At 40.3% G+C, this 19,982-nt stretch overlaps 1 protein-coding gene across 2 annotated transcripts in view; it reads right to left on the reverse strand.

Annotated features, from left to right (window-relative positions):
* Positions 1-1,962: 1,962 nt before the first annotated feature.
* Positions 1,963-19,982, reverse strand: part of ZNF654 (zinc finger protein 654) — a 58,234-nt gene continuing 40,214 nt past the window's right edge. For both annotated transcript variants that reach the window (XM_077820717.1, XM_077820725.1), the window contains 4 exons: positions 19,433-19,572; positions 9,025-9,166; positions 3,864-6,162; positions 1,963-3,474 (listed from right to left, as the gene is read on the reverse strand). In XM_077820717.1, coding sequence (XP_077676843.1) covers positions 3,467-3,474; positions 3,864-6,162; positions 9,025-9,166; positions 19,433-19,572 — 2,589 coding nt within the window. In that variant the 3' untranslated portion in view covers positions 1,963-3,466. The remainder of the gene's footprint in view (positions 3,475-3,863; positions 6,163-9,024; positions 9,167-19,432; positions 19,573-19,982) is intronic.

Consider the following 19,982-nt stretch of genomic DNA (forward strand, 5'->3'; position numbering starts at 1 on the left):
AAGTTAGTTGGGTAAAAACTTTACAGTAGATAAGTATGGAAATACATTTGACTGACTTGTTTCCTTAGTTTCACTTATTTAAAAAAAACCTAAAAAATTTTATACACGATGCACTTTATCTTTTAAATATGAAACAAAAAATGCATTCTTTGGTGCCTCAAATGTCATGCAGATCTTTCTAGAAGTGCCCCAGTCATTGGTATTAATGTAATGCACACATATCTGTGATCATAATTTTATACCCTTTTACTTTTGGCCAAACCCAAGTTAGAGAACCATTTTCTAGGATTCAAGAAGTAAGAATCTGAGTTAGCATTCTTTTTTCCCCTAAGCAAGGGGAAAAGGAAGGAGAAGTTATATGAACATCTATTTGATTTTACAGAGGATTACTACCAGAGTCATTTTTCAACTATAGTGTTTCAAGTGTCAGAACAGCATACTTTACAATGAAACCTTTCTGTGTTTGCAAATGTGAGTTGTTGCTACAATGAACAGATCCTGTATCCATATTTTTAAGTGGTATCAATTCTCATATAATCTGTTGAGTAAGTGAGCCAACTGCCTTACTGTACTGTACACATATTGTGATGAATCACTCAACGAGCAAACTAACTGAGCTGGGAAAGCCCTTCTGTATTGTCCTAGGTTACTGTGAAAATCTGACTCATGCCTCTTGTTTTTATCAACGATAGCTTCTGCCTCTCTGAATGTACCCAACCTTTTAGTTAACAGCACCAAGCAGGGTCTGAAATAAACATATAGTTTGTGTAATTTACAAAACAAGGTAGCATAGTGAGTGCGTAATTTTTCATTGCAGTTGAAAGTCTGAGCACTTGCAACATTCTCCTTTGATGAAAACTCTACTCCTGGGGGAATTCTGTGCCTCTGTGCATGCACAGAATTTATGTCCCCTGCAGATTTCTTTGCTTCCCTGCAGAAAAATGACTCTCACAGGGAAGCAAAAAGAGCAATCATGAGACCCTGCCTAGCAATATGTTTTGGGCGCCCAGGGCAGCCAGCAGAAAGATAAATCACTGTGGGGCAAGGGGCGGGACTGGGGAAGCCCTGGCTGGGGGCGCCTACCCTGCGTTGGGCTCAGCTGCTAGGCCCAGCTGGGTTGGGGAGGACAGGACTTCCTCTTACCCTGCATGGCATCTGGGGCCATGTCAGACCCACCCCCAATTTCTCCCCTGGCTGTAGGAAGCTCTGAAAACTCTCCCCGCTGCGCTTCCTGAGCCCATCACTCCTCAGATGGGGGAAAGGGGAGGTTAACTATACAGGGAGCTGCTACTGCCCCATCCACACAACTCCTATGCATCCAGACCCCCTTATACCCAGACCCTCCCGCCGAACCTCCCACCCCAGAACCCACTCCCTCTGCACCTAGACGAACCACCAACAGCTGGACCCCCACCCCACTGAGCTCCACTCCCCCAGCATCTGGACCCCCTCCTCAGCCTCCCACACCAAAACCCTCCTGCTAAGTTCTACTCCCTCCCCACACCCAGACCCCCCTCCACTGAGCCCCAACCACCTTCACCCGGACCCCCCAGCAGAGTCCCATTACTGTTGCACCCAGAACCCACTAAGAAGCCCCTGAGCATCCAGATCTCTTCCACACCTGGATCCCCCACTGAGCTGTCCGCACCCAGAAACCTTTCAACCCAAATCTGGATGCCCACACACTAAGGCCCTCCACACTTGGATCCTGCCTGGCTGAGTCTGCCTGCCCACACCTGGTGCACCTGGCACAGAGAGACAGGGCCCTGGGCTGTTTCTGGGGCAGGTCCTGTCCTTGCACTATGTTACGGGTGGGTGCAGCCTCATCGCCGAGTCCGTATCCTGGGGTGGAGGGGAGCTGCACAGTGATCTTCCATCTCCGTGCAGCCAGTGGCCTGTGCTCCCCAATGCCATGCTGGAGCCTCCACATTTATTTCACAAATGAAATTTGCAGAACATTAATATATTGTGTGCAGAATTTTTAATTTTTTGGCACAGAATTTTTGGCGCAGAATACCCTCATGAGTAAAACTCAGAAATGCCTTTTTGTTTTGTGTGTCTTTAGGTCTGTTAGGCGACATACTGAAACTTTCCATCCTTACAGACTCACTCTGGATGCCACTTTTACCAGCAACCTTTTGCTGCCCGAAGTACTTAAACACTTTGCTTTACATTGCTGAGCTCTTTCATTGGTTTCTGATAAGGACCACCACCTTTTTCAGAGAGACTGCTACTGCTGGCTGTACTGTGTTTTAAGGTTGATCTGTTAACATTTTCCCATTCCTCCTTTACATGACAGAGCATTACTTGGTAAATCAAAACTCAGTGCTGATCACTGACGGATGCTGAGTGGGTACAGAAGTTTCTTCCTGATCTATTTTTGCTAATAACTGACATTCTTTGCTTTGTTCTCTGTTGTTCTATCTTCATTTAACTCACATTTTTGAGAGAAAAGCATCTCTATTAAATTTTATCCATCAGTCATACTAAGAATTAAAGGACCTTTATATTTGGATATTATTTTAGCGCTATACTCCAGTTCAAATCCATCTTTCTTCACTCCGGGTATACATTATTTTTTAGCCTCAATCTGTATGGGTTAGTACCAGCAGCTGCTGTACACATACGCCTTGTGTTAAATCTCACAGTGCCTGTAATGGACTTTTTATTTAACATTTCCAAAAAGTCAGTATGTGTAGTTTTGCCCTATACTTTAAGTGGGCTTTTAAGTGCATCTGAATTGTGTCTTGTACAGCTGATATATCTAATATCAAACTCTATATTCTGTGTTTTAACTTTCTGGCTATTGGAACACACTGTCCATCTTAGACTTCTCTCTCCACTCTTCATTTTGGATTCTGAACACAAGTTTATTAAATGACCTCCGTGAGTTTTCGTTAAAGACACAAACTTTGAAAAAAGAATGTCCATTTCCTCTATCAAATTTTTATCCATACCATGAAAATAAATGTAATGTTTCTTTAAATTAAATCTTTTTAATAATGTGGAGTGACACCCTCTGAACATGCATGGATAGGAAGGGTCTCTTATCAAAACTTTTTAATCCAGTGAACAGGTTACAGTGGTGTTTCTTCTCTAAGGCAACAGCCACTTCTCTTCTCGGCCTGCTCAGCTGAGTGTTTTATTTTTCTTAAGCGCTCATGCCAGACACACTGTGCTGCTGTTCTTTGATCATACACTGATAATTCATGGGGCTTTCTGGATAACTGGTACTTTGGGGAGTTTGTAGCAACCTTTCTGGACTCAAAACCTGCACAGCTCCTACTATTCCTGTGTGAGTTCTATCTCGAAAATGTGCTTTGTCTTTTATCAAGGTCACATTTTTCTTTAGTAATCTGAGTCTGCTTTATGATTAAGGCCATCTGGGAAACAGCAAACTGATGCTTCTTCGTGTAGTGTTTTCTCACACCACTCCTCAATTGATACATCTTCCCGCAACATTTAATCAGGCACCTGTAAAATAGATTAAGTTTGTTAGGTTTCATTTTGTTCCCATGCAAATGGTGCTTTAAATTGGAATTTTACTTGAGTTTGTCAACATGCCTAGTTTTGAACATGTAAGTAGAAAATGCATAGATTAAACTACCCAAGTCTATCTTGTCTGAATGCTCTCTCATCAAAGCTGTCTGGCTGATTTTCAACTCTCATTTCTTTTCCTAAACACTTAGTTTGACTGAGTTTATCTTCTGGTTTATTAAAATACTTGGTTTTTATTCAGGTCATTACCACTCAATGTCTTTTTTTAAATCTGCTCTGTCTTGAAGCCTGACTGTTTCCAAGGACCATTTCTCTGTAAGTTTCTATCTCTAAATGTATGCATCTAGAAGCATTGTAAGACTTACTTTCATCATCTGAATCGAATCCAAAGAGCGTCTGACATTTCTTTTGTGCAAGGTGAGCCTCAAGTGCTTCTGAGTTACAGTAGATGGTCAGGCAGTTCCCACATCTAAATCTTTCTGCTGATTTGCTACAAGCTTTATCTTGCTCAGAATGGGCATCTATTTTATCTGTGACAGTTTTTCTACGTTTTGGCATGCTAATGTATCGTTCATCAAGGTAACTTGGAGGCAACGGTCTAACATATGGTTTTGTCACAATTAAGCCATATGAAGTATTTTCAGTTGTCTGATTTGGTTTGGAAGGTGACTGAGAGACTGCAGCAGTATTGTTTTGTGGTATATCATTGCAGTTCTGTAAAACTGGTATTGACCCATTTTCTGTCCTTGTTTCATCTGCCACTCTGTCCAAAGCTGCATCTGATGAAGCTGAACAAGTCTGCTCTAGTTCCATGTGCCCATTGACCAGTTGGTCACGAACATTACAGTTTTCAGAATTTGGCTGTACTATAGGCATCTTTTGGTCTATCAAGCTTAAAACTGTAGCAGTAACATCAGATGAATTTTCACTCCCATTCTGAATTACATTGTATGCTTTCTTCTCAATACTCTGGATATATGTCTTTGGTTCTGTAGAGTCTTTCCTTGCCTTCCAAGTTGGAACTGGTAAATCTACAGCTTCTTTTTCACTACTAGATGCATCTTTTTCTTGAAAACCACAAAGTGACTCTGATAGCGTATCTGATGAATTTTTTTCATTTACTTCAGAACACTCTGTTTTGTTTAAATAATGCTGAGCCTCATGTTCATACAGCAAAGGAAGTTCTTCAAAAAGCTCACAGCACTCTGCAAAATTGCACTGAGCTTTAAAAACACTATGACTTTTTGTATGTTCCACAAGCTCAGTGGACAGCTTAAATCTCTGATTACAGTTAAAATGTAAACAAAAGTAAACATTTGGATATACGTGTCGCTTCAGGTGGTCTATGAAATGCTGAGAATCTGCAAACTTTCTCTGACAGAACCGACATTTTCCTTTATTCCACTTCATTATATGCTGCTGCACCTTCAGATCAGTTGGGTGAGCTTTTCTTGCATGTTTATTGAGAAATCTTATCTTTTTAAACACTCTAAAGCAACTGTTGGCAGGGCACTTGAAGTTACCTTCTTGATCCATAACATCCAGATCCTTTTGAGAGCACAGAGCTCCATTTACTTTGTGAAGTATAGGAGACTCTTGACTCGGGCTATCGCCACCCTCAGGCAAACTCTCCGTAGTTAAAGGTTCAGGAGTATTATTTAAACAGTTGTCACAACTGCCATTTTCAATAACATTATCCTGTTTGCTTATATGATTTTCAGCCACATCCAATTCCTGGTCAAGGTTTTGTACTTCTGTATCAGTACTTGGAACTACTGCAGCCTCTGGTTCATTATCTTTAGAACAGTTAAAATTCCCATTTTCAAAAGAGACAGATGCATGAGAGCAATTTACTTCACTTACAGCAGGGGTTTCCTGATCATCGTTATGGGTAGCAGCAAGATGCTGTCTTTGTATTTTCTTGACATGATTCCTTAAGTGCTTCAGCATGATTCCTCTTTGCCTGAATTTCCTACAGCATATTACACATGAAAAACTGCCCTTTTTCTGGTGAGCCTGTGCATGCCTCACAATGTGACCACCAAGAAATTCCCTGTTGCATAATGCACAACGGTGTCTTGGTACATTATGATCTATTTTAGATGCTCCAAGAGCTGCATGGTTCTTTCTGGCATGACCTTTAGATTGGGCTTCAGAGGGATCTTCGGGGTCAAGCTCCCCATTACTTAGATCTGTTAAAGAGGCAACTTCTTCACTCAAAGCCTGATGTTCCGTCGGCTTCTCTGTATTAGCAATAGAATTTTCCAGTGTACTTTCACCTAAGCCAACAGATGCTTTATCCCCCAACAGTGATAAACAATTCTGCTTGATCATCAAAAAATTCCAAAACTCAGGATCAAAAAACAAACCTTTCTTCAAAATTGGAAGCAATTCAAAACGTACACGGTTCTGAACAGAACTAGTGTGCTCATTATACTCTTCATCTGCACATTTATATAGATGTTCAACAGTGTAATATGATTCTAAGGTGCGCTCAAGAAAAAAGATAGACAGCGCACAAATTCGGAGTATCTCCAAGTCATTTGGCAAAAAGTGAGCAATCGTTTTATATATGAGACATTTCATGATTGGATCATCACGAAGGTCCAACTGCAGAGCACATCCACATATTTCAACACAAATCTGCAAACCATCTTCTCCAACCTGCAGAAAAGAAATTAAGATTAATTATACATCATCCCCTGCTTTTATTGTTGGCTTGCGACAGAGGCATGTTTGAATGCAAAATAAAGCAGGAGCAACAAACAAAAATTCAGTTCTAAAACAATACTTGAATTTCAACATAACTTTGTTTTAAAATATTTCAAAGCTAAGCAGAATTCAGAAGGCATCTTAGTTGCAAAGTCCTCCAAAAGCAGATTTTATTAAATTAAATAAAATTTAATATAAATAAAGCAATAAAATAAACTACAGCTATGCTGAGCATAACATTTGGTTTGCACTGCAGGCTGCATATCTAGTGCTGTCAACAAAGCTTCAGATACTTTTGTATTGCACACTTCTGTAGTCAAAGAGACAGCAGTGTTTTGGTTAAGGTTTGCTGAAGCTTGGGCTCTCTAAATTGGTCTCCATCTTGACTCATTTAACTTGTACTGCATAAAAAATGAAAACTACAAAACTTTTCAAAGGTGACAAGTGATTTTGGGTGCCCAACTTGACTTATCATAATGGCCTGATATTTCAGAAACGGTGAGCTATCATCCTGAAAAATACTAATCACTTGAAATTTAAACTAGGCCCTTAAGTGAAATTTATAATTAACATGTGTTTCTGAAAATTCCTCCTATCTGAGATATAAGATATTTTGATAAAGGAAAAATTTGGGAACAAGCTTTTATTATAACTATATGTTGCATACATCTTCAATATCTATGTATTAACAAGTACATACATATTCACATATTTGTTGGGGCATTTAAAAATCTAAATGGCACTTAAGTGTTTAGTTAAATCTTACTAACAGAGCAGTACTAGATTAACCTAACCATCAGGGATATTTTTTGGAGTATTTACTTAGAGTCAAGACATGGTGAACATAATAGAATTGTTTCACTTGTGTATAACTATACTGTAACATTAACAAAATAGGTTTACTATGGTTCAAGTGAAAAAAATGATTATACTCTTCATCCACCTAAGTCTCAGAATGCCAGGAAGACAGAATACATTTCCACTACTATAAAATCTGCTGTCAGCTGTAAAGTTAGTCAGACACTAGATGTGGAATTTGAGCTATTTGGCACATTAGGATGAGCAATGCTGCACTTTATTACAAACTTCTGTGAGACATGGGAAAGCATATAGGACAAGTACAGGCTGAACCTGGTACCAAATACCATCAAATGAGTGTCTGAAATACAATGGGTTTTAGCATCTTGGTTTACTCTATTAGCTCTTTTGCATAGAGCTTGTAGAACTTTCTTTTTTCCAGGATCCAGGCTTGATTAATAATCCCTCAGGACACTGCCACTATCATACAAACTCAAGATTCATGTTAAAAGAAATAGATCTATACCTTGACTACAGACAAAAAGGCAGAGAACCAACTAAGTTTACCATGTCTTCTGCGTAGAACCTTGTTTAGCCAAAGGTAAGTAATACCACATTAAATAGTCCAATTCTTCAGCAGATATATTGCCAATAACAAGGCTACAATTAATCATGTCAGTTTCTTAATTCAACGGGGTCTCAAATGTATATAGTGTGGGACTTGTCTTAGTAGAGGCTGCCTCATAGATCACACCTTCTCTCATTTGAGATTGCCTGGGTCATCAGCTCTCCCACCAGCAAACAAGTAACATCCCTCTGTCAACTGCAGCAATTGCCTACATTGCAAAGGAATATTAGGAAAGCATTTAGAGTATTTTTAGCTCCTTTTAATACAAACAATGCAAACAGCACCATGTAACCAGCCAGGTGTTTGCAGACCACCAGCAAGTGCTGTAGGAGCCACTTGTAGTGGATGGGACGATAGTTTGGCAACTACTGATTTAACGGATAACACCTGCCTAGAGACCATTCAAAAATCTCTATTCGCCTCCAAATGGTAAATATATATAGCTTGCTTGGGAAAATACTTCAAAAAGCTTTAGCAGATGTGCTCTTCTGGAATTAGGATGCCAACGGACACAGGACAGATATGAGAGGCCCAGTGAAAGCCATTAACAATAAATGGTGGTACATTTAATCCAAGCGGTAAACAATTCTATGGAAGATACTATTTAATCAAAATGACAACTGAATCTCAGCCACAATGAAGAAAACCCAACAAAAATACTGCAAAATGATCTTCTACTAATCTTGATCTAATTGATCGAATACGAAAGAAATCAGTCAAACCCATCTTCTCGGTGAGAAATATAAGCCTACAATGTTTTCATTCCCATTTTCTTTTGTAAGTCTACAGATGCTTTGATCATTTAGATCACTGGAAGTTTAACTCCCCTCCGTGTGCTACAGATAAGTTACTTGTATTGATCTATTGACACCTATTGTGTTGTAGTATTCTATTATAGCTTATTGTAGAGTGGCTGTTGCGGAAGGAACTCTTAAAGGTATCTGATTTCTGCATGAAAGCATGTTACTATCGTTACAACACTTAAGATTATGAGAACAGTAATTAAATTAGAAAACAAGTAATTTTTCTTTTTCTAGTTTGTTTACTTTGTGCATTTATTTATTAGAAATGGCAACATTACGTTGTGTCAATTTCCTCTTTTATTTATGTGGGCTCCTCCTAACCCTGTAGAAATAGGAGAGAAAAACAATTTAAATAATAGGAAAAAGTGCATTTGTAAAACCACAACAATGGACAAGGGAACTCAGGGTCATATGAAGTACCCAGAAGTTCTTTTAGCTAGTTTTTTGGGTCTTGACTTAATTTGAAATTAATATTGTCTAGCTATCCCTTCTTTCCCCCTTTGCTGCAATGGACCAGCACACAAAAAAATGAGGTCGCAATGACTAAGTTAAATTGGTAATACAAGAAAAAATATCACCACTTACTTCATCCTTAATGACCTTCATGAAAGGGAAAATTACTCTGACATTCGTAGCTATCCTTAAAAGTTGGTAGCACTGATCAACAAATACTTGTTTCGAAGGGTTAGATTTAAGCAGCAGTTTACTCCACATAAATATCAGGTCCCTATAAATATAAAACAAAACAGCTTTGTTAAGCTATGGTTGAAATAGAGCTGGCCCTAAGCAAGATGTGTTTCTATAAGCAGCTTGACTATACATATTGTTTGCATGCTAGTAATTCTGTAACTATAATCATATTTGACAGTTAAGAGCAAAGCTAATTAAAACCACAAATATATGCATGAAGTTACATGATGGAAAAATGTCATTTTTAAAGCATCTATGGTATACCCTATCACGGACCAACTGCAATATGCAACAGAAGATTAATGGATCCAGCTTAGTATCATAGAGAACTGGACAACAAAACAAAAAACTTATAGCATTTACCCCTCCTTTCCCAAGATTATAGGGAAGATGACAGTCAGGATGGCCATGCCAATATATCAATATATTCTGGGATTAAATTACATTCACTTTAAGGTGGGGAAACTTTCAGGGGCACAAATGTCTGAGGGAGACAAAATGAAAGGATGGTAGGGACACACTCTAATCCATTCCATTATTAGGGCAAGCCTATGGGTTACCATTTAGAAGATATCAATGTTTTCCATGTGCAAGTCTATATCACTATTGTACTGTCCTTTTCTGACAAGTGACATCTTCTGTACTATGCAATGTTGTTGTAGCCATGTCGGTCACCGGATATTAGAGAGACAAAGTGGGTGAGATAGAATCTTTTATTGGACCAACTTCTGTTGTGAAAGAGACAAGCATTCAAAAATTTGTCTCTCTCACCAAGAGAAGTTGGTCCAATAAAATATTACCTCATCCAGCCTATCTTCTGTACTAGCCCTTTTAGCCTGTAACATGTATATGGCAATATCAGGCCATCTGTTGAGGATGCTAGGGGAAGTCTCTGGCCTGCATATTCAGGATGAATATAGAAAAAAAAAAGTCTCCTGCCTTTCCATGCAGCTTGACCTCTTTGATGTTATCCATCCCATAGCAGGGTGCAGGGGGAGTGGAATCTTGTGAAGAAGGAAATGAGGTCTGTACCATCTTGGTGGACAACCCAGTGAACCTCTAATGAGCAGGTACATTTGCAATTTACAGGATACTACTGAGATCCAGGAAGTGGGAGGGCGGAAGCCTCCCCACCGCTAAGGGGTCCCCCCCAGCTTAAGGGGGAGATCCACAGGACCTGGAAGCCAAGTGATTTCAGGGGCCAACTAATAAAACAGGATAGTAGGCAGAGTTTTCACTGGGATACATGCTTCACAGCTGAAAACTGGTAGAGCACATGGGCAACAGGAAATAAAGACAATTTCTTCCAACTTTAACTATGGAGTCACTACTGTGACTTCCTGAGAGATGGATTCAATATAAGATACCTTTCAAAAGAAAGAAGCCTAAAAATAAAGTATAAGGCACCTATACCCCAGAAAGAGGTTCTTGAACACCTCTAGAACAAACCTAAGCAACCACCCTGTGGTGGGGCAGAACCACACCCCGAGAAAAGGGCTGAACCAGGCCAGAGAGGCTGTGCGAACCAGCAGCCAACCAGTGAAGGCCCGGAGAGAGCCAATCAGGGCGGGGGAGGGGCAGCCAATCAGGACCGAGCAAGGTCCTATATAAAGGCTGCCCAGCTAGGGCGCAGGGCAGTCTCTCCCTGACTGGCAAGGGAGGAGAACTGGCTCTTGAGCAGAAAGGTAGCACCTGGGACAGAGCAGCGCTGGGGAAGGGCAGAAGGAGCTGGGGGGCTCCAGCCAAGGAAAACCCCAGGCTGCAGGCCTTGCTACAAAGGGCTGAGCAGGTGCACAGGACCGAAGAGGAAGCAGCCCAGAGACAACAGTCTGACAAGGGGAAAGGAGAGCAGGCAGACAGGCTGCCACTAGAAGGTCCCTGGGTCGGGACCTAGAGTAGTGGGTGAACATGGGTCCCCCCCTTACCCCTTGTACTACACCTGGCTGAGGAGGAGCGTGGCCTGATACAGGCTGTGGCGGACCCCTGCGACAAAGGGGCTCGACTTTGAGGCTGCAGTTGGCCACTAGAGCTGGTGTAGACAGAAGACTGCTAACACCACCAAACCCCCGGAAGGGGGTGAGACTGGAGCAGTGGGCACTGCCGGATGGCAGTGTCCTGAAGAGGACGCCGCCGAGCAGGGAGCAACACAGGTCCCCAAAGCAGCAGAGCCGATGAAGGGCAAGGCACCACACGCAAAAGGTGCTCCATGACTGGACAGAGCTAATTCCTGGAGTAACTAGCGGGAGGCACCAGCAGTGGGTCCTGACCCCGTCACACACCCTTAGTTAATAATTTAAAGAATTACATAGAACTACCTTCCAAATCTCATGGGTTAAAAAAAGAGCCAAGATTGGTTGAATCTCAAACTTTTATGAAATGAGCCTTGTCATGACCAGGTTGCAGTCCTATCAAACTAACAATGAGATGCGATCACGCCATTTGGATTTTTTTCTAGTGAATCCCACAGAACCTAGTGAATTAGTATAAAAAAACCAAAAGGTTTGGCTGACTTTTTAATCTGTGCCAGATATAAGTCTAGCAAACTGTTTGACATCAAGCTTCTGAAGAACAGCCTCACTAAGCAGAGGAAAAAACATTGCCAGGATTGACTGAATATGGATAGAACACAGACATCACTTGAGAATTTGGGATGTTTCGACAGCTCCACGATACATTTAAAAACACAATGCAAGTTGGTTCCTATACTAGATCTTGAATCTCACTTATTCAGAACTTAAGTCACTTCCCCCAGGAACATTAAGTTCCAAGTAAAATCTGAGCTCACAGGTAGTGGACTAAATTAAAAATGAGCTTTCCTCAGTGTAATCGCATATCTTATCATTGTGTAAGAGTACGAAGCTAAAAAAAAGACCAATAATTTTAGCCTCTTTGCATTTGGAACTACCTATACCGTGAAGCCAGCCCCCCAAAAAGAGCCTGAACTGATAGCCATTTTTATGCAGAAAAATATTGTTCCAACAAATTTCACGAGGGGAAAAAAACCTCCTGCCTTAAGGATTAAACAAAATCTATGAACCACTCACTTGTAAAGCTTGTGAAAGCACAGAGAAACTGATTATCTTCTGCATAATCAAATAGCTATTTCAACCCTTCACAAACATTAAGAGAAGATGATGTTCAGAACCTAAACATCCAAGAGAAGAAAGCTGAGCAGCTAGCGTGGGGCATATAAAAGTATTCATATGGGCCTTTTAGCACAGGATTTTGAAACTTTTCGCCTCCAATTCCTATGTCCACCAAATAGAATACTCATTGTCAGTTTTCCTGCTATTTATAAACACCAAGGGTAAAATTTTCAAAAGCATCCAAAAGACTCAAGAACCCTAAGTCCAATTTTCAAGCCATTTAGGCACATAGGAACTTATGTCTAACTGAAAGTGAATAGGATCTAGACTAAGTGGCTCGGTAACTTTTGAAAATGGGACGTAGGTTCTTAAGCCACTTGGATGCTTTTGAAAGTTTTACTCTAAGCCTCTATCCTCTCGGGGGCCAGACTGACAAGAAGTGTGAACACAGGATATGGTGCAGAGCTTCCCTGGTTCTCTGACCAATGTAGCCAGACATTCAGCCTGACGTGATCCGTTATCACCATCCTTAACAAATGCTGAAAACAGTATTTGCCACTGCAAACAGCATTTAGGCTTTTTGAGGCTGTCTCTCTCCTGACCTAGACCTAAAACCTTTGCTACCTATGTTAAGAGGAAAGGCAAATGTGACCTATTTCCAGTAAATGGAAGAAACATCCCTGCACATAGATATTGGTAACACTAGATGTCCGTTCTGAATGATTGTAAGTTGATCCCTCTGGTGTACCCTACACAAAAGATATTGAACTAACTACCAAGGAGCCAAAGGTCAACAGCAGATCAGATAAACAGATCAACAACTGTATTTCTTTCATGCCAAGCAAGTGACCGTGACAAATGTCTGGAAACTATCAAATCACACACCTGGAAAGTGTGATCCTGTTCTAAGTTTGCTTAGGTCAACATCCTCGTTGTCAGTTTGAATCATGACTACCTTGCTATACTTAAAATGGTCGTAGAGCTGTTTTTAAACTAAGGGCTGGGGGAAAGCAGACAAGTGCAGAGGACCAAGATGGGTAAACTAGAGTTCCTCGTATTAAATAACGATATTGATATAACAGGCAACACAGAAACTTGATGGAATGAGGATAATCAATGGGACACAGTAATACTAGGGTACAAAATATAGCAGAAGGACAGAACAGTTTGTGCTGGTGGGGGAGTGGCACTGTATGTAGAAGAAAGCATAGAATCAAATGAAGTAAAAATCTTAAATGAACCCATATACTATACAATCTCTATGGATTGTAATTCCATGCCTGAATAATAAGAATATAGCAGTAGGGATATATTAAAAAACACCTGACCAGGATGGTGATAGTGACTGAAATGCTCAGGGAGATTAGAGAGGCTATTAAAATAAACTCAACAATAATGGGGGATTTCACCTATCCCCATATTGACTGGGTACATATCACCTCAGGAAGGGATGCACAGATAAAGTTTCTTGACACCTTAAATGACTGCTTCTAGAACCCACAAGAGGAGAGGCAATTCTTGATTTAGTCCTAAGTGCAGTATAGGATCAGATCCAAGAGGTGAATATAGCTAGACTGCTTGCAAATAGTGAACATAATATAATTCAATTTAACATCGGGGGGGGGGGGGTGAGGAGGAGGAGTAAGAGAACATCACAGCGGCCCAACACTGTAGCATTTAATATCCAAAAGGGGGAGTACAGAAAAATGAGGTTAGTGAAACAGAAATTAAAAAGGTACAGCATCAAAAGTAAAATCCCTGCAAGCCGCATGGAAACTTTTTTAAAGACCCCATAATAGAGACAACTTAAATGTATACCTAAATCCCACAAAGGGTAGGAATAAATGGTAAATTTTCACAATGGAGAGGGGTAACTAGTGGTGTTCCCCAAGGGTCAGTCCTAGGACCAATCCTATTCAACTTATTCATAAATGATCTGGAGAAAGGGGTAAACAGTGAGGTGGCAAAGTCTGCAGATGATACTAAACTGCTCAAGATAGTTAAGACCAAAGCAGACTGTGAAGAACTTCAAAAAGATCTCACAAAACGAAGTGATTGGGCAACCAAATGGCAAATGAAATTTAATGTGGCTAAATGTATAGTAATGCACACTGGAAAAAACCCCAACTATACATACAATATGATGGGGGCTAATTTGGCTACAACTAATCAGGAGAAAGATCTTGGAGTCATCGTGGATAGTTCTCTGAAGACATCCACACAGTGTGCAGCGGCAGTCAAAAAAGTAAACGGGATGTTAGGAATTATTAAAAAAGGGATAGAGAATAAGACTAATTATACAAATCCATGGTACGCCCACATCTTGAATACTGCGTACAGATGTGGTCACCTCTTCTCAAAAAAGATGCTGGCAGTGGAAAAGGTTCAAAAAAGGGCAACTAAAATGATTAGGGGTTTGGAACGGGTCCCATATGAGGAGAGATTAAAGAGGCTAGGACTTTTCAACTTGGAAAAGAGAAGACTAAGGAGGAGGATATGATAGAGGTATATAAAATCATGAGTGGTGTGGAGAAAGTGAATAAGGAAAAGTTATTTACTTGTTCCCATAATATAAGAACTAGGGGCCACCAAATGAAATTAATGGGCAGCAGGTTTAAAATAAATAAAAGGAAGTTCTTTACTGAGCGCACAACCTGTGGAACTCCTTGCCTAAGGAGGTTGAAGGCTAGGACTATAACAGAGTTTAAAAGAGAAGTGGATAAATTCATGGAGGTTAAGTCCATTAATGGCTATTAGCCAGTATGGGTAAGGACTGGTGTCCATAGCCTCCGTTTGTCAGAGGTTGGAGATGGATGGCAAGAGAGAGATCACTGATCTTTACCTGTTAGGTTCACTCCCTCTGGGGCAACTGGCATTGGCCACTGTCGGTAGACAGCATACTGGGCTGGATGGACCTTTGGTCTGACCCAGTATGGCCATTCTTATGTTATGTTCTCAAATTAAAAAACAGCAAGAGAACCAAAGAAGTGCTACCTTGGCTAAACAACAAAGTAAAAGAAGCAGTGAGAGGTAAAAAGGCATCCTTTAAGAAGTGGAAGTTAAATCCTCATGAGGAAAATAGAAAGGAGCATAAACTCTGGCAAATGAAATGTAAAAAAATATAATTAGGAAGGCCAAAAAAGAATCTGAAGAACAGCTAGCTAGACTCAAAGTAATAGCCAAAAAAAATGTAAGTACATCAGAAGCAGGAAGCCTGCTAAACAACCAATGGGGCCACTGGACGATAGATGATAAAGGAGCACTCAAGGATAAGGCCATTGCAGAGAAACTAAATGAATTCTTTGCATCGGTATTCACAGTTAAGGATGTGAGGGAGATTCCCAAACCTGAGACATTCTTTTTAGGTGACAAATCTAAGGAACTATCCCAGATTGATGTGTCATTAGGAGGTTTTGGAACAAATTGATAAACTAAACAGTAATAAGTCACCAGGACCAGATGGTATTCACTTAAGAGTTCTGAAGGAACTCATATATGAAATTTCAGGACTACTAACTGTCATCTGTAACCTATCATTTAAATCAGCTTCTGTACCAAATGACCAGAGGACAGCTAATGTGACACCAATTTTTAAAACGGGCTCCAGAGGAGACCCCAGAGATTACAGACAGTAAGCCTGAATTCAGTACCAAGCAAACTGGTTGAAACTATAGTAAAGAACAAAATTGTCAGACATAGATGAACATAATTCGTTGTGGAATAGTCATCATGGTTTTTGTAAAGGGAAATTATGCCTCACCAATCTACTAGAATTCTTTGAGGGGGGTCAAGAAGCATGTAGACAAGGGGGATCCAGTGGCTATAGTGTATTTAGATTTTCAGAAAGCCTTTGAAGAGGTCCCTCACCAAGGCTCTTAAGCAAAGTAAGCAGTCATGGGATAAGAGGGAAGGTTCTCTCATGGACTGGTAACTGATTAAAAGAAACAAAGGGTAGGAATAAATGATCAGTTTGCAGAATGGAGAGAGGTAAATAGTGGTGTCCCCCAGAGGTCTGTACTGGGCCCAGTCCTATTTAACATATTCATAAGTGATCTGGAAAAAGGGGTCAACAGTGAGGTGGCAAAATCTGCAGATGATACAAAACTACTCAAGATAGTTAAGTGCCAGGCAGACTGTGAAGAGCTACAAAAGGATCTCTCCGAACTGGGTGACTGGGCAACAAAATGGCAAATGAAATTCAATGTTGATAAATGCAAAGTAATGCACACTGGAAAGCATAATCCCAACTATACATATAAAATGATGGGGTCTACATCAGCTGTTACCACACTCAAGAAAGATCTTGGAGTCACTGTGGATAGTTCTGTGAAAACATCTGTGCAATGGCAATCAAAAAAGTGAACAGAATGTTGAGAATCATTAAGAAAGAGATAGATAAGACAGAAAATATATTGCCTCTATATAAATCCCCTGGTATGCTCGCATCTTGAATACTGCATTCAGATGTGGTCGCCCCATCTCAAAAAAGATGTATTGGAATTGAAAGGTTTAGAAAAAGGGCAACAAAAATTATTAGGGGTATAGAACAGCTGCAGTATAAGGAGAGATTAATAAGACTGGGACTTTCCAGCTTGAAAAATAAGACAATTGGGGGGGGAGGGGATCTGAGAGGGCTATAAAATCATCCCTGGTGTGGAGAAAGTAAATAAAGTGTTTACTACTTATAACACAAGAACTAGAGGCCGCCAAATGAAATAAATAAATAGTCAGCAGGTTTAAAAAAACAAAAATAAGTATTTTTTCACACAACACACTGTCAACCTGTGGAACTCTTTGACAGAGGATGTTGTGAAGGCCAAACTGTCGCAGGGTTCAAAAAAGAACTAGATAAATTTATGGAGAATAGGTCTATCAATGGCTATTAGCTGGGATGGGCAGGAATGGTGTCCCTAGCCTCTGTTTGCCAGAAGCTGGGAATGGACGGGGTGGATCACTTCATGATTACCTGTACTGTTCATTCCCTCTGGGGCACCCGGCACTGGCCACTCTCGGAAGACAGGATACTGGGCTAGATGGACCTTTGCTCTAAACCCAATATGGCCGGTCTTATGTTCTTGGGCTCTGAAGGTCCTTAGTCCTCTAGTGTGTCAAGGACTGCCCTCTCCTCCACAACATCTATGTGCAGTTGATCCTGGAGAGACCAAGTGCAGCTTTGTGTAAAACACCTATACGTGGGTGTTTTTATTTCAGGCAGGATGCATCTGTATTAACTACATTTGGATCAGCAGACTTTGTTCATCCTTAACTGCAGATTAGACTGATGGCAGCCGAGAGATGGACTGGCTCAGAGGCCATCCTTCTGTGTGAGGGTATGTGAGTGAATGGCTCATATTAAGAGATCTCAGGATAGACCAGGCTTGCTTCAGGTGGAGGTGTGCCACAGATACTGACAATATATGTGGCCATCAGCCCAACATCCTTGCAGATACTTGTTGGTCCTGGCAAATCCTCTTTGCTAGATCCATAGGGCCCTGGATCCTGACTGGGGGCAAGATGGTTTCTTGCTACGCATGACACTAGCTGAGGCATTCCAGTAGCCTCAGAGAAAAGCTGAGACTTGGGTACTTTATCTTTATGGTCTCCAGCCCTCTAATAATGGCACTGTGAGTCTCAGATCTCTTCACAAATGTTGCCCATGATGACTTAACTTTTTGAGGTCTGAAGAGTTATTTTGAAATGTGCGCAGCTGAGATAGCTAAGAGTTTTATAAACAGCCCAGTAATTATTCCAGGTGTGGACAAAATTATTTGCCCCAGTACTTTTAGAAAATTCAGAAGCTTTTGCTGCTTCTGGTTAAGGACACCAAGCACCAAAAAATGGTAAAGTGTTGCAATTCTGAAGACAAATGATAAAGCATGAAGCACCTTTACTGGAATTTCTGACCCTGAATGCAGAAGCAAACATGAGGATGAGGAGATCTTTGGTTATAGTTTTTACAACTGACTAAGTACAGTGGCTAAGCCAAAGATCAATTGTATGAAACTGTTAAAAAACTTAAGGTAAAGGAAACAGAGTGAAAAACATGTCTGAAACCCAAATAGTAGACAAATTATTCATTTGTAATCATGAATTGTGGGTAAAGTCTGCATCTGTATCTTTGTATGAATGCCAAAAAAATAATTTCAGGTTCAGAATTAATTCAACTTTTTTGCTCCATTGTACGTAGTAACTTTTACATATGAGATATAATACAAACTTTAGCCAGAAAAAATAAAGTTTCACATAATCTCTGTGAACTCCTCTTTAAAAAGGCAAAACCCTCTCTTGTCTTTCTCATCTCCCTTGATAAGCCAGGAAAATATTGGGATCTGAGGATCCATATTTGAATCTGATTTTAAACCCTCTTTTGATCAGTCACAAAGCAGATCAGTAGGATTCAGCAAAACTAACTGAATCTTCTTGCTTCACCACCATGTTAGACACACAAACTAAGTGTACTTTAATAAATGTGTCAAATTTTACCTGGTTTAAGAAGAAATTTCAGAAGTAAAACAGATTATTCTCTGCTCAGACACCTTTCGGACCTCAGAGTTGGAGCAATACTTGCTTTGATGTATTCTAGAGAATACATGTTATCAAAACAATCTCAAGCCCTATCTTTTCCTCTGAAGGCATGGAGATTTTTTTTAATTATGTGACTCTTATCTAAATGGGTACATTTAACTGTGTGATTCTGCAGGTTCTTTGGATTTGTAACACAATCGCCAAGGGAATAAATTAGATTGGAGTTAACAAAATTCTCAAATACAGCAGATTTTCAGAACAGATTACAGATCCCGTTAGATATTAAAGCATACATCCATGGGATGCTGTAGGTAAATTACAATAATGTTGGTGCGGCTATTTAAAAAGCTGGATAGCAGAATACTTGTGGTGCCAGAAAATTTAGAAGTAGGTTATATTTACTGATACTGACAGCAGTGCAAGTCTCTAGTTTAGACACTCAGCCTTCTGCTGCTACTTTGAAGCTATCATCAAGTATAATGAATGTAGCATGCATCCACTACAAGAGCTACCTCCCATGTATAACTATATAGAGACAGGCTAGATATGCACAACATGCATACTAGAAAAGAAAGAACAGTTACAACTACAGTTTTAAAGTTTAGCTGCATCTTAAAGTTTACACACTTCACTTCCATCTTGGCAATAAGCATTTATCTTCTAAGCTCCTTAACCAGAAAGAAAGTATTTACCAGATACAATACATGTCCCCATTTTGGAGCTGTGGGACCAGGAACGATTCACACAGCTGTAAGGCTAAGGTAGTCTTCCCTTCTTTTTCAGTGTTGCAGATGATCTCAATTCCACTCTTGCAATCAGTCCTCAATAAGTGCTATGCAATTAAAATAAGACCAGTTTAGATAGGTTTGCTAATGCAGGGGGGGGAAGTTGATCACACCTTGCTATACTAAAGTAGTCATTGATATCTCCAGGAATTGCTACTGACAGGGATTCTTTGGCAAAGGTTTCGTGTTTTTCTGCAGATAATCATCTAAGACAAGTTGTCTTATGCCCAAATAAATTTGTTAGTCTCTAAGGTGCCACAAGGACTCCTTGTTGTTTCTGCTGATACAGACTAACACGGCTACCCCTCTGAAACCTAAGACAAGTTTATCTGTTAGGCATCAGATATTTAGGGTAAAGTTTTCAATGGGATTTAGGGGTTAGTACATATAAAACCTATTCTTTCTAGGCATTGTGTTGCCCTGGAAGCCCACCTGAAAGTTTTAGCTTGATTTTTGA

The sequence above is a fragment of the Eretmochelys imbricata genome, chromosome 1, assembly GCF_965152235.1.
Source record: "Eretmochelys imbricata isolate rEreImb1 chromosome 1, rEreImb1.hap1, whole genome shotgun sequence".
NCBI classification, from domain to species: Eukaryota; Metazoa; Chordata; order Testudines; family Cheloniidae; genus Eretmochelys; species Eretmochelys imbricata.